The sequence below is a fragment of the Cetorhinus maximus genome, chromosome 30 (genome assembly GCF_964194155.1).
Source record: "Cetorhinus maximus chromosome 30, sCetMax3.hap1.1, whole genome shotgun sequence".
Lineage (NCBI taxonomy): Eukaryota > Metazoa > Chordata > Chondrichthyes > Lamniformes > Cetorhinidae > Cetorhinus > Cetorhinus maximus.
Genome location: NC_135908.1, coordinates 3,152,670 through 3,168,477, shown reverse-complemented (window position 1 = coordinate 3,168,477; position 15,808 = coordinate 3,152,670). Strand labels below are relative to the sequence as shown.

General features: G+C 40.8%; 1 protein-coding gene across 2 annotated transcripts in view; it reads right to left on the bottom strand.

The window, feature by feature from the left end:
* edc3 (enhancer of mRNA decapping 3 homolog (S. cerevisiae)) overlaps positions 1-6,678 on the bottom strand; it is an 86,456-nt gene extending 79,778 nt beyond the window's left edge. For both annotated transcript variants that reach the window (XM_078532270.1, XM_078532271.1), the window contains exons 1-2: positions 6,535-6,678; positions 3,172-3,349 (exon numbers count right to left, since the gene is read on the bottom strand). In XM_078532270.1, coding sequence (XP_078388396.1) covers positions 3,172-3,335 — 164 coding nt within the window. In that variant the 5' untranslated portion in view covers positions 3,336-3,349; positions 6,535-6,678. The remainder of the gene's footprint in view (positions 1-3,171; positions 3,350-6,534) is intronic.
* Positions 6,679-15,808: the final 9,130 nt, after the last annotated feature.

Below are 15,808 nucleotides of genomic sequence, written 5' to 3'. Positions count from 1 at the left end.
TTCCTGTTGACAAGAACATACTTCCTGCTTATAGTTTTGTGTTCACTTTCTCCATTATAAACGTGGACGTATGCATTTATAAGAGAAACTGCTTATGTAAACTTGTCACACTTAGTTACATCCTCCAGCTAGTGGTGGTGTTACAACATCACAGTTTTCCATCTGCCAGATCCTCAGCCTGTACCGTAGGGAAACACCTATGTGCCAACCAAGTCTCTTCCAAGTGTCAAGATACTTAACTACTATACAGAATCATTTTAGATAGCAGCGTATGTTCACATAGCAGCTTTAACATAATAGAATGTTCCAAGGTGCTTCACATGAACATTATAAAAACAAAATAAGACACTGATCCACATAAGGAGATATTTGATCAGATGATGAAAAACTTTGCCAGAGGTAGGTTTTAAGATGTGTCTTAAAAGGAGGGAAGCAAGGTTGAAAAGTAGAGAGATGTAGGGAGGGCATTCCAGAGCTTAAGGCCCAAGCAACTGAAGGTACAACCAGCAATGGTGAAGCGATTAAAATCAGTGATGTTCAAGAGGCCAAAATAATGAGTGCAGCTATCTTAGAGGATTGTGGGGTAGGAGGAGATTACGGAAACAGGGAGGGATGAGGCCTTAGAGAGATTTGAAAACAAGGGTGAGAATTTTTAAATCAAGATGTTGCTTGACTGGGAGCCATAGAGCACTGGGGGTATAGGTGAACAGAACTTGGTGCATGTTATGACACAGGAAGCAAATTAAAGATGTAATGTCTATCTTCAATATTGTATCTACACGCCCTGGTCAAATTACCCACTTCCCTCTAACGCAGTTTCTCCTGAAGAATGCACTTAGCCTTGCTGCTCTGTAAGCAATACAGGTCAACTAAGATGCTAAATCAGCAAGCTGATAACACCATTTGAGTTATCAGAGGCCTCTAAAACTTTGAAGTGATGGAGACACAGGGAAGACTGAAGAAAAACTGTTTCCAGTGGTCTGGAATGAGAAGACAGAAATTCATAAATTATGATTTAGGACAGAGAGGAAAACATTTTTACAAAGGAGATTGTGAAATCAAATCAACACTTAATAGGTTAGACAGTTAAGGAAAGGGAATAAATGAATGTGAGAACAAGGCAAGCACATGGAATTCAGACTACATCCCATGTGGAGGATAAACAGTGGACTGGTTGGGCCAAGCAGGCTGTTTTCATACTGTTACGTCTATGCAATTCTATCTGAAAGTACATAAGCAGGATTTCTGCCAGCATATAGTGTTGCTACACTGAAATTGCAAATCTCAGTAAATTTGGCCGAGAATCTACAATAAATTAGCTTCTTCACTTAACACTTGCCTGCGCTACATCAGCCAATGTCTGAAAAAATCCTGACAATTAGCAACTGAAGAAATTAAGGTTAATTGCAATCTTTCATACCCCGGGGAGAGATAATAATTATAATGTTCTAACGTACAGATTGAAGGCCTGGAGGCACGGGTGCTTGACCCAAACATCCCAATTTGGGCGAACTAAGGAAGCTGAGCCAGTAAATTACCCAACAAAAACTATGGAGACACACACCTTGGCTGCACACATGTGATAATAACTTTCATGAGGGCAAATGATTGAAAAATAACATAGGATGTGATTGCACTGGAGGGGGTGCAGAGGAGATTCACCAGGATGTTGCCTGGGATGAAACATTTAAGTTATGAAGAGAGGTTGGATAGACTTGGGTTGTTTTCATTGGAGCAGAGAAGACTGAGGGGCGACCTGATCGAGGTGTACAAGATTATGAGGGGCATGGACAGGGTGGATAGGGAGCAGCTATTCCCCTTAGTTGAAGGGTCAGTCACGATGGGACATAAGTTCAAGGTGAGGGGCAGGAGGTTTAGGGGGATGTGAGGAAAAACTTTTTTACCCAGAGGGTGGTGACGGTCTGGAATGCACTGCCTGGGAGGGTGGCGGAGGCGGGTTGCCTCACATCTTTTCAAAAGTGCCTGGATGAGCACTTGGCACGTCATAACATTCAAGGCTATGGGCCAAGTGCTGGTAAAGGGATTAGGTAGGTAGGTAGGTCAGGTGTTTCTCACGTGTCGGTGCAGACTCGATGGGCCAAAGGGCCTCTTCTGCACTGTGATTCTGTGAACATGAACATCAAGACATCTTTTTAGAATGAAATCAGGTGAAAATTAGGTTCTCCATTCATCTGGTCATATTAGATGTGTCATAGCTTAATGAGAGCCTGAATAGAGATCTGCACTTTCACTAACCCAAGGCGTTTGATACACAACAGAATATCAAGGGCTCTCTGATGCAAACCACTATCAATGTAATTCTGCCAAACTGGTGGCTTTTAAACAGTCCTAATTAACCTGATGGTCTTTCATATTTTAATAAGTAAGAATCTGGCAAATACAAGACAGGGGATACAAACTGTAGTGACATGTTTGGTCACACGGTTTTGGTAAATACTAATGCCCTGTAGGGACTGGGAATTGGAACAAATAGACATATATTTATAATTGTTACAAAACTTTAAACTTGCATGATAGAAGAAAGTATATTCAGGGGTTAAATATTATCAATTAATTCTGTCTCTTCTTGTTCCCTTACCTTGATTAGGTTCTTCCAAAAAATTTATCTGAATGGAAATTTATTCTTCTGACTGACAAACCTGCATTTCCATACATTTGGGACCAACTCAGTGGATGTTAACTCCTGGAGTGCCCCAGACGAACTCTAGTTAAAATAAAGTAGATAAAACTACCTTCTCTTCTAATCTGACCAGGATGATTTCAAGATGGAGAGATTCTGTTCAGCTAAGTGTCAATAAGTATTAAATGCCCTGGTGGTCCACCTCCAAAAAGTGGCTTCAATGACAGAACAAAAAGCGGCCTATCCTCTTAATCTGACATCTCCCAAGCCTAAGAACCAACAGGTAACCATTAGAAGACCCTGTCAATGATGACTTAGATAATTGTGGGGAAGGAATGCAGCTGCGTAAACTGAATTTGCACAATCGTCTATAGCTGTTCAATAGATCAAAAATGCTCTCCAAACATCACCTAAGTTTAAGGACTCAAGATCCACAATTGTACTGCTGGGTGCTTATGGTTCAAGTTCCAATTATATTAGGTGGTCGCAATCAGTTGACATTGCTAAGTTAGTGAAGGAAGAGCACTTACCTAAAAGTTAACTCAGGGACTGAACACTTCACTCCATTGCGAAAAGGTTGTGTTAGAGAGATTGTCTGACTGCCTTGATCCACTGCAGAAATTTTGCCCTGATACACTCCAAGTGTCTCTCCACAGTTAATAGAAACAAGGCTTCCAATCCAATTTACAGCCATCCTCTATAGCATAACTAAAAGAGTCAAGGAGACAGAGAGATGTACAATGAAACAAACATATCTGCTTTAATTTTCTAGTTGCTCTCCAAATTATTAGCAGTGCTCTTGGCAGGCACTGTAATTTGCGAATCACACAAGACAAGGACCGGTAATATAGCAAACGCAGCAAGCAATCTTTGCAGTGACTTCCTACTCTGCTGTATTATCCATTTTTCTCGTTAATAACCTTAAAAAATATTTTAAAAGATGAAATATATTGTGGCATTTAAAAGTACAGCTTATCAGCTTTTAGTTAACAGACCTGTCAAAACATATTTTTTCAAAGCAGTTGTTCTTTTTGCAACTAAGCTGCGTTGATTGAAAAAAGTGTGTTCTCAACAGATCAGTAAGTTTTGTACTTAATAGCTAAACCATGTAGACCAAGAAATTCCAAGGTTTGATCTGTGATCTACGCTGAATGAGTTGGTTTGAACTAGAAACAGGAGTTGGGACTATAGTTTACTTCGCTCCCTCCAGCTTGTCGGGTATAACTTCCACATGTCTCATTTCTGAGCATGCCTCCTATTGGAGGTGAGCTCGAATTGTGATGCCATTACTGTCAAATAGCCCCCTGCCACATTGCGTCAAGCTCACATGAATAATGGATGCTTGGGCGGTCATTAGAAGACAATTAGGAAGCAGATACTTTCAAGGAGACCAGTTCGGAAAAGGTGAAGGAGAAAATTCAAGCAAAAAAAAACTTCTTTTAAGCTTTTATATTAATTCACTTCCAAACCCCAAATGAACTAATCTTTGTTCAAAACCATCAAGGAGAATGACAACTCAGCAAACTTTGCACATTTAAAAATGCATCTTTTTTTCATTCCTTACTTGTGTTAAAATCAAAATCGGGTTTTATTTTTAAATATTCTCTCTCCTCCTTTAGTATTCTTGTGCCAAGTATCAATCTTCAATCAAAACAGGCAGGCGACTAACCGGCCCCCCTCCTTGGTGATACGCTTGGAGTCGGCGTCACTCTAAAGAGCCACAAAATCAAGAAGCAGGAACAACCCCTGGCATGGAAGTGTCTGGCCTCCCCTGTGGTACCCATCTTCAGTGACTGAACAGTGGGGAGCCTTTAAACGCATGCAGCATCACTCTAGGGTACAACCCCTCCAAACATTTTGAACCACAATCACGGAAACACTTCACCCTGTGCTTTAACAAAATAATCTCAAGTAACCTAATGCAACAACTCATTTCTTAAATAAAACCAGACCAAGCGCTATTAATCCCATGTTCTTAGATCTGTTAATGTCACTAATCTCTGTAGTTCTTGTAATCCTTGAAAAATTAGTCAATTTAATTCCAATTGAGAGTAAAGAATGTATTTGCTAAAGGAATACCTTACCACATTTATGAAGTTGCTAACAAGAACAGAACACCTGACTCAATCTTGTTAAAATCCCAAGAAAGTAAACACTAACAATAATTAACTCAAATTTTAACTTTTGCTCCACAAAATTTCAATATTATTAAAACTTCTTGCAATGCTGCTCGAAGTTTAATAAAAAGTTATTTTATAGTCATAAAGCATAACAATCCATCACATCACTTGCTAAGGAAATTTGCAATACAAGCTAAAGAAAACAGCATTTCAGTTCCACATATTTTCTCAGTTAGAATTCATATTGGACTTTTTTAAAATCATGCTTAAAAATCTAGGGTCAAAAATCATACGCTACTTCGATTAAAAATGTTACTGACTACAAAACAGAATTGTTATATCTGTGCTCAGGATCTGTCAGTCAATTATTACACACAGTTGTGTGAAAGCAGAACTCCCTGAGCTTTACCTTCAAACTGCAGTAGTGTCGCTTTTAAGCCAATAACAAGAAAGCTCAAAATTGCCAGAGGTGCTTCATAATAATTCAATATAAATGCAAGTTTTGTGACATCAAGCTGCAAACTCTGGGGGCTAAAACACAACATCCAGTGCTGTGACTGTGTATACATTTTCATTCTTTATTCTTTCATGGGCTCCAGCATTTGTCGCCCTTGAACTGAGTGGCTTGCTAGGCCATTTCAGAGACTAGTTAAAAGTCAACCACATTGCTATGGGTCTGGAGTCACATGTAGACCAGACCAGGTAAAGATGGCAGATTTCCTTCCCTGAAGGGCATTAGTGAACCAGATGGGTTTTTATGACAATCAGTGATAGTTTTTTGGTCATCATTACAGAGACTAGTTTTCAATTCCAGATTAATTAACTGAATTTAAATTCCACCAGCTGTCAGGGTGGTATTTGAGCCTGTCTTCCCAGAACATTATACACCACCACCTCCCTGGATCAGACAATACCAAACCTATACTCTCACGTAAAAGATTGAAAGTGCAAGCAAGCAAATTGTAAATAAAGATTGAAGCATGTGTGTGAGCATATGAATTTTTCTCTCTCTCTCTCATAACCAAAACCACCCCTCCCAAGTCAATTCAAGACACAGGAGTGAGCTGTCTGGACTTGTCCAGATTCAAAGGCTTTGAGAATGGAACAAAAGCAAAATATTGCAATTCTGACAAAAAGGCCAAAAGGTTCACTCTTTCTCGCTCCAAAAATGCTGCATAACCTGTTGATTATTTCTAGCACTTTCTGTTTTCATACCATAGTTGGATAAAACTTGGGGGGGGGGGGGGGGGGGGTGGAAAGAGAAGAGAAATAGAAAAAAAAAACTCAATGCAATGTCTGATCTGATGCTTTTGGGCAGCCCCAGTGGCTGTAATCCCATTGAGGTGAGGAAGGATTAAAGATTCTCTATAAGATAATTCTCCATTCCAAAAAAAAAAGTCATACTGGACTCGAAACTTTAGCTGTTTTGCTCTCTCTCTCTCCACAGATGCTGCCAGAGACCTGAGTTTTTCCCAGCACTTTTATATTTTTATTTCAGATTTCCAGCATCCGCAGCATTTTGTTTTTACTTAAGGGTTTAAATGGAGAATAAACTGATGAGTCATAAGTTATTAGTGATCACCAAAGAGTGGGCTGCTGGAAAAAAGGTCCAGGCTTTTTACTATTGAATGGGCTCGGGTGGGGAGTAGGCCCAATCCAACTCCCAGGCACAGCAGCATCCATGGATGAAAAGCCTCCCGCCTCCACCCCCCCTTCAAAAAGCCAACGCGCTTCCCCGGTTAGACGAAACCGCGACCAGGCGACGTCCCTTACGTTTTTAACTAAGCGGTGCGGCCTGAAACTGGGCTGGGCTGGACAGCGACCCTTACAGAGGCTGGGCAGCGATGACAGCGAGAGCATCCACACACCGCTCCGCCATCGCCCGTTCCCCCCCCACCCCCACACCACCGGGCTTCTGCGCCTGCGTGGGCGCCCCCCTTGCCCCGCCCCGCCCCCGGCGTGGCTGCGCGCTGACGTCACTTCCCCTTAGCAACCCGACCCACTTCCGGTCGGTCTGTCTGCCTGCCTGCCTCCTCAGCAACCAAGCGACGGGCTCCGCTCCACCCCCAGTGTAATCCTTTCAGTAGCTGAAAGGAGGTAGCGACTTAGTCCCTTATGATCACTGATTAGTAAGTAATTCTCCATGATTAATGAATCATCCCTGAAGTTTATGGAGAGATGGTGGCTTGGTGATCATGTCACTGGACCAGTAACCCAGAAGTCCCAGTCTAATGCCCTAGGCACACAGGTTAAAATCCTGCCATGGCAGCTGGTGGAACTTAAATTCAATTAATCTGGAATTGAAAGCTAGTCCCATTAATGGTGACCACGAAACTATCATTGATTGTCATAAAAAGAAACCCATCTGGTTCACTAATGTCCTTCAGGGAAGGCAATCAATCTGCCGTCTTTACCTGCTCTGGCATACAAGTGACTCCAGACCCACAGCAATGTGACTGTTAACCGCCCTCTGAAATGGCTTAGCAAGCCACTCAGTTCAAAGGCAATTAGCAATGGGCAACAAATGCTGGCCTTGCCAGCGACATCCCATGAAAGATTTAAAAAGGGCTCATCAGTTTATTCTTCATTTATAGCCCTTTTTAATCCTTCCAGCCCTCTAAGGGGTTATAGCAGCTCCTGCCACTTAAAAAGTATCCGGCAGGATAAATTGCAATAAGACAAATTTAGTTGTCAAAATTTGGGATCTGTTAGGAGTGAATGTGGGATTTACAGTAAGAAAGATTGAAATGGACTATAACTCTAAGTGAAAGAGATAGAGCAGAACAAATGAAACATTTATACAGCGAAATAAAAAGTAAATATTGCAAACGCTCGAAAGCTATCAAAAAAAATATAGAAAATGTTGCATTTACACAGCTGATTAATCAGCAGTTGTTCCAGTTACATTTTGAATGTGGATGCTCAGAACAAGATACCCGCCCCAATCATCATAACAGATGCCTTTTCTTTAATTGAAATGAAAAGGAGATTAAATGATGAGGGGCGCAACTAATATAAAGCTAAATCATAAAACAAAGAAAGCTTGTAATTTAAATTCATACTATTGACCACACCTTCCAGTCCCTGCAATGGCCAATGCTCACAGAAGGCCTCCAGCACATAGCACGTGCTTCTCCAGGACCATCCAGTCATGGACAAGCCCGCAGAAGGGGAAACCAGAGAGACCACCCCCACAAGCCATACCCAGCCTGAAATTTTGGCTAACCAGGTCCTGGAGCATAAGGTCTGTCAGGGGTAGCCAAAGCTCAGGAATGTGGGACGGAAGTGGAGCCAGGATCGTTTCAGATGGTGGTTGACTTGCTCTGTGTTTCCAGCATCTTCAGTCTTTATTATAGGACAAAAGACTTAAATTTCTTAGTGCCTTTCACAACTTCAAGACTTCCCAAAGTACTTTACGACCAATTAAGTACTTTTGAAGGGTAATCACTGTTGGAATGTAGGAAACGCAGCATACTCTTGCAAAGTTGGCACCCACAAAGAGCAAGAATTAAATGTTTTAGGTTTTGCTTGTGGGTTAAATATTACCCAAGGTACCCTATCTCATCCTCAAAAAGTGTCACAGCAAGTTTTACACCCAGCTGAGAGAACGTACAAGGTGTTGGTTTAACAACTCATCAGTTTAATTTGTAGCACTCCCTCAGTACTGCAGTAAAATATCAGCTTAGATTTTGTGTTAAAGTCTCCTGCTTTCTGACTCAGAGGCAAGATTGCTTCAAATGAGCCACAGCTTATATAGCATTTAACCACACTGAAGAGATGGCTTGGGGTCTACAAGGTTTTCTCTTTGTAGACCACCTATATAGATACCATGAAGCCTTGGTAGCCCAGAAATAAAGTGTAAGCCCGTGTTACCATTAATTTGCACATATTTTAAGTTGCTGACATTAACAGACATCGACAAGGCTACTTGCCAAGAGCAGAACCAACCTTTTAAACTTGGGTATTTCATAACTATTTTCAAAAGGGAAATAAACAAGTTACTTGAGAAAGAGGAATGTGAAAAGTCATAGGGTTTGATTTTGAGAGTGAGATTAGACTATGTGTCTCGTGGAGAAAAAAACATTGGCATTGATTTGACAAACTGATTTGACAATTTCTCTGCTATGATTCTATGATAAAGATGTCCTGAGTTAGATCTTATCTACCAATGAGGCAGTAATGCTAAAAGCAGGTGCATTAAACTTCCAGCATTACAAATATCAATCAGAACATACAGCAAGTAAAGAAAGACTTGCATTTATATAGCGCTTTGCACCACCAAATGTCTTAAAACACTTTACAGCTAGTTAAGGAGAGATGGTGGTATAGTGGTAATGTCACTGGACTAGTAATCCAGAGATCTAGGCTAATGCTCTGGGGACATAGGTTTAAATCTCATGACAGCAACTAGTGGAATTTAAATTGAATTAATTTTTTAAAAGTATGGAATTGAAACTAGTTTTAGTAATGTTTACCTTGAAACTATCATTGTTTGTTATAAAATCCCACCTGGTTCACTAATGTCCTTTAGGGAAGGAAATCTGCCATCCTTATCTGGCCTGGTCTACATGTGTCTCCAGACCCACAACAGTGTGATTGACTCTTATTTGCCCTTGAAATGGCCGAGTAAGCCACTCAGTTTGAGGGATGAATAACAAATGCTGACCTTGCCAGTGACACCCAAATCCCACGAAAGAATTTTTAAAAACAGTACTTTTTGAAGCTTAGCCATTGTTGTACGGTAGAAAATGCATCAACCAATATGCACACAGTGCACTCCCATAAACAGCAATGTGATAATGACCAGATAATCTGTTTCTGTGAGATTGATTAAGAGATAAATATCATCCAGGACACCAGGGATAACTCCCTTTTTCCTTGAAATAGTGCCATGGGATCTTTTACATCCACCCAGACAGGCAGGTGGGTCCTCACCTCAGTTTAACATCTCATTCGAAAGACAGAACTTCCAACAGTACAGTGCTCTCTCAATGCTGCTTTGGAGTATCAATCTTGATTTTTTTTGTGCTCATGCCCTGGAATGGGACTTGAAACTTGTGACTCTAGTGAGTGTACTACCAACTGAGCCATAACAAATAATAGGTATGTCAGTGAAAATAGAACTGTGTTGCCTGAGTTTTCAGGTGAAAATAGAAAGTGCTGGAAATCTGGGAGCGTCTATGGTGAGAGAAACAGGATTAATGTTTCGAGTCGAAAATGACACTTCTTCAGAATTGAAGGAAGGTCAAAATGTAGAAATACGATGGGTTTTATGCCGTTGAAAGTGGGGAGGCGGAGGAAGAACAAAAGGGAAGACCTGGGATAGGGTAAAGGGCGGGAGAATTTGAATGACAAATAGGTCGTGGAACAAAAGGCAAAGGGAGTGGTAATGGTTGTGGTAAAGAAAGAGAAAATTTATCCAGAGAGAGGGTGAATGGCAGAATAATGAACAGCTCTGTCCAAAAGGTAAAATATGAAAAACAAGATTAAGACCAGTACGTGACAAAAAAAAAAGAATCAAAATGGGTGACAGAGTTTATGGTCTGAAATTGTTGAACTCAATGTTGAGTCCAAAGGCTGAAAAATGCCTAATCAAAAGATGAGGTGCTGTTCCTCGAGCTTGCCTTAAGTTTTACTGGAACACTGCTGTAGGCCAAGGACAGGGCGATCAGCATGAGAGCAAGGCAGTGAATTAAAATGGCAAGCAACCGGAAGCTCAGGGTCATGCTTGCAGACTGAGCTGGGGTGTCTCACAAAGTGGTCATCTAATCTGCGTTTGGTCTCCCCAGTATAGAGGAAACTGCATTGTAAGTAGCGATTATAGTGTAGTAAATTGAAAGAAGTACAAGTAAATCAATGCTTCACCTGGAAGGAGTGTTTGGGACATTGGATGGTGATGGTGAGGAGAAAGGAGATAAAAGGTCAGATGTTACATCTCCTGTGATTACATGGTAAGGTGCCATTGGAAGGAAGCGAGGTATTGGGGGTGATTGAGCAGAGGACCAAGGTGTCGCAGAGAAAACAGTCCCTTTGGAATGCTGACATTGGAGGGCAAAGGAAGATGGCAGTGGCATCACACTGAAGGTGACAGAAAGTTTGAGGGTCAGATTGACATGTTTAAAAGTCTGAAGTTTGTACAACCCAAGACATTGGAATAAATTAATATTTTTCATGTTGGTGAGATTGGTCCAATTGGGCTGAATGGTCTGTTTCTGTGCTGTGAATTCTATTTAATTCTAAGTAAAGATTCCGAACAGAGTGGAGGAACAGAGAGAGATCGAGGTTGAATATAAATATATAGGTCTTTCAAGGTGGGAGTGCTGGTAGCAAAGCACATTAACAAGGCAGTTGTGATTCTGGGCTTTTATGCATGGCGGCATGGAATATAAGAACAAAGTGATCCTAAATTGGTGCAAAGCAATAATTAATTCGCAGCTGGGGTATTGTGATTGGAAGAATATTAGAGCCATGAATGGGTGCAGAATGAAACACAAAACAAGAGGTTATAATTATAAAGAAAGGTTTGAAACGGTGAGCCTTTTTTCCCTAGAAGATTGAAGATTAAGTGGGATGTAATGGGTTTTCAAAAGTATAAATACTCTTGACATGACAAGTAGTGAAATATTGTTTCAACTAGTTGGTAAATTAATAACAAGGAAGCATACCTTCAGACTTGCCATTACAAGAACAAAATTAGAAGTTGGAAGAAATATTTTCACACAGAGAGTTATTAGACCGTGGAATGCTTTACTAGAAGTGGCTATTGAGGTAGAGACTATAACACTATTTAAAAGACAACTGGATACGTTTTTGAAAAGGAAGAATATAGGAGGTCGGGGAAAATGGCAGAAAAATTGGTTTAACTCGACAGCTTCAGTTAAGGAGGTATGGCAGTGACCTCTATGATAGGCCATATAAAAGATGCACTATAATTTCTATGACTCATGAGCATCTTATACAATGAATCGCTTTGAAATATAGTCGTTAATGTCATGTAGGCTGACACAGCAGTTATCTTGTGCAGAGCAAGATTCCGCAAACAGGTTTGTGATGAATAACCAATTGACCAGTATCTCTGGTGGTAGTAGTTGAGCAAAGAATGTGGTCCAGGAGAATTCCCTGGTTTTTTGTTACGCAACGCCATCGAAATAACATACAATGGAATAGGTAGATGAGAGATCTGTTTAATATCTCATCCAAAGGATGCCACCTTCAACAGTGTAGCACAGCCTCAGTACTGCACTGGGTTCTTAGCTTGGAGTAGGAGTTCAAATTACTGTTTTAGGGCTTGAATCCACAATCTCCTAACTGAGAAGCAATGTTTCTACCATTTGAACTTTTAACATCAAAAGAGTTTACATTTTAAATCAAAATAATTGATGAACAAATTTCAATTTAGCAACTAATTTTGTAGATGGTCAACTACCCCATTCATTATGATAAAAATGTAACTATCTGCTACTGAAGCACTCACCTATTCTCTTGTTTCCTTTAGACTCGACTGTGTCAATGCTCTCCAGGCAGGCCTCCTGTTTTCCACCCTCCATAAACATGATTGTAACCAAAACTCTGTTGCCCACGTCATAACCTACACCATATCCCACTTACGCAGCACCCTTGTGTGTGCTCACTTACACTGGCTCCCAGCCCATCAACATTCTGATTTTCATGTTCAAATCTTTCCATTATCTCACCCCTCCCTACCTCTGTAATCTTCTTTAGCCTTACAGCACACCAAGAACTCTTTGTTTCTTCATCTCTGAACTCTTATGCATCCTTCAATTCCATCGCCCCACCTTTTGTGGCCTTGCCTTTAGCCATGTAGGCCCTAAGCTCTGGAATTCCCTCCCTAAGCCTCAGTCATTCATGGGATGTGGGCATCGCTGGCTAGGCCAGTATTTAATGCCCAACCCTAAATGCCCTTGAGAGGATGGTGGTGAGCTGCCTTCTTGAACTGCTGCATACAGGATATACCTGGGCAATAATCCACATAGCTGGGTAGATGCCAGTGTTGTAGCTGTACTGGAACAGCTTGGCTAGGGGCGTGGCAAGTTCTTGTGCACAAGTCTTCAGTACTATTGCTGGAATATTGTCAGGGCCCATAGCCTTTCCAGTATCCAGTGCCCTCAGCCATTTCTTTATATCACGTGAAGTGAATCCAATTGGCTGAAGACTGTCCTCTGTGATGCTGGAGACCTCCGGAGGATGCCAAGATGGATCATCCACTGGACAGTTCTGACTGAAGATTGTTGCAAATGCTTCAACTTATTTTTTGTACTGATGTGCTGGGCTCCCCCATCATTGGGGATGGGAATATTTGTGGAGCCTCCAGTGAGTTATCTAATTGTCCACCACCATTCACAACTGGATGTGGCAGGACTGCAGAGCTTTCAACCTCAACTCTTGCAGGACCCTACATAAAACCTAGCAAACTCTTAGTCAACTAATCTAATACCCTCTTCTTTCGTTTGGTGTTAATTTTTGTCTGGCTGCTATGAAGCACCTGGGGGACATTTTCCTATATTAAAGGTGCTATATAAATGGAAGTTGTTTGTATTGCTTTCATCATCCCAATTGCTTGAGGTTAAAATCTCCTCTGTTGTGCCTTAAAGAGCAGCAAAAGCCTGGGTTTCCTTCTTGGTCTGTGCTGACTAACTAGCCTCACTTGTGCTACGGTGGGGAAATCAGCCATGGTTCCTAATCTAGTGCAGCAACCTCAACTAGAACAATTCGTTTAGGAATGCTTACACAGGATTACTTCAGATGTTTCCTCTTGTGGGTGAGTCCAGAACTAGGGGGCACTGTTTTAAAATTAGGGGTCGCACTTTAAGGACAGAGATGAGGAGAATTTTTTTCTCTCATGGGGTTGTGCTACTTTGGAACTCTCTGCCTTAGAAGATGGGGTCATTGAATATTTTTAAGGCAGAGGTAGATAGATTCTTGTTAGGCAAGATAATCATAGGCTGTTGGGGCCAGATGGGAATCTGGAATTTGAAACACAAACAGAGCAACCATGATCTTATTGAATGGTGGAGAAGGCTCATGGGGTTGAATAGCCTACTTCTGCTCCTATTTTGAATGTCCGTATGTTTGTACATAGGATATACAGCACAGAAACAGGGCATTCAGCCCAACCAGCCCATGTCAACATTTAAGCTCCACTCAAGCCTCCTCCCATCTAAATCTATCATCATAACCCTCTATTCCCCTCTCTATCATTTGCTTGTCTAGCTTCCCTTTAAATTCGTCCATTCTATTTGCTTCAACCACTCCCTGTGTAGCAAATTCCACATTCTCACAGCTCTTTGGATAAAGAAGCTTCTTCCAAATTCCCTATTGGATTTCTTGGTGACATCTTATATTGATGGCCTCTAGTTCTGCTCTTCCTCGCAAGAGGAAACATTCCCTCTGCATCCACTCGATCAAAGTCATTCAAAATTCTAAAGACCTAGATCCAGCTTGTCAATCAATTCCTGACTTGTATATCTGTCAATCCTTTCCCGATATTTATAAGGGCTTAGCTGAATAGGCCGTTGACACTCAGTGTGAAGGCTCATACATGAATACTCTAGCTGAATGATAGCAACCAATGTCCCATAACCCAGTGAGTTAGTACCTTCAGAAGAGGATAGGAGAGAATTGATGAGGAGCAAAGAGAGAAACAGTGTGTACGTTATTTTGTTGTATTTCAACACGCAGAACTCCACGTGCTTGTTTAGGTTTGTGATCTTTTTTTCATCGTAAATTTCATTGACTATTTCACCAATCTTGTGGGTTTGCGCCTCAACTATTAATACTAAATGTGGTTTCAATATCTCTTACTTTAGTTGTAATATTCAGTGTTCTTTCTCTTGTATTTATAGTCTCTGCACTAAAAATCAAAAGCCATACCATAAAGACTCAGGTTTTTTTCATTAAAATGGCTTTCTACAAGAGATGTAGTAAGAACTCCCCTGTGTATTAAGAACTACTCGCAACCTGCAGCGCCTCGTATAAAAAGTCACAGAACTTTCCCCACTACACAAACACTTTTACTTTTTTAGTTCACAGCAAGGTCAAGCCTATTCTCTTAAAGTGGCAGCTCACGGAACAATCAGAAGCTTAATTTAAGGATTAATTTCTTCAATTTTGATTTGTAGAATGTAATACTTTCTAATCAAGGAACCTACTGACGTTGCTGAAACATGCCGTTAGGAATGCATTCAGCCGCTGATGCAACACCGAATGGAAAAATACAGATTTGCGATGTCAAAAAAAAAAGACAAAAAGTAGACCTAGATCAAAACAAACTAATGCGCGACTGGTTACAGAAACCGTCTTGATGATGAAATGATGCCTTCAGTCACTCCGGTCACCCTTGAGTCAATCGTCAACGGCCACAGCGCATTCCATTCTTCCAGAGTGAAGATGAATAGATAGATGTGATCGATTTACTTTGAAGAAACTATCCTAATTCATGAAACCTCATCAGTGTGAGCCTTTCCAGACCTCTGGGAAACAAAGAGCAACGTTTTGCTGTATTAATCAGTCAGTGCCTTCAAACGGACAAGGGAAGAAATTCAGAGGGAAGATGTGTCACTAAATGAAGTCTAGAATTACTATATCTAGCTATAAAAATAGAAGATCAGTTATTAAACGTATTTTTGAACTCCCAAGATTAAATTGACTGTTTCTTCATTGATTTGCCATTATTCTATATATGTCATTAAGAGTGTATAAAATGTTGGTATTTTTCTACATATAGTGTAGCCTTTGAATACAGAAGGGATTGCAACTGCAACTTAACGAGGAACATATGAGTGCAATGGAAATAGAGCAACAGGAACTACAGCAACTAGCTCGAGGGGGTGACGTCCTGGCATTGGTAAGAGAGACACGCAACAACCTGAAAAAAAATTACTTCAGTGAAATCTACTCAGTAAAGCTGATTAACTGACCTCTTTTGTTATGTTTATTGCTACTGCCATTTGACATTGTTCATTATGATGCCGATAAACATCTTGAATTATAACTGTAGTGCACAGGGCACACTGTCTCTCAATAACAC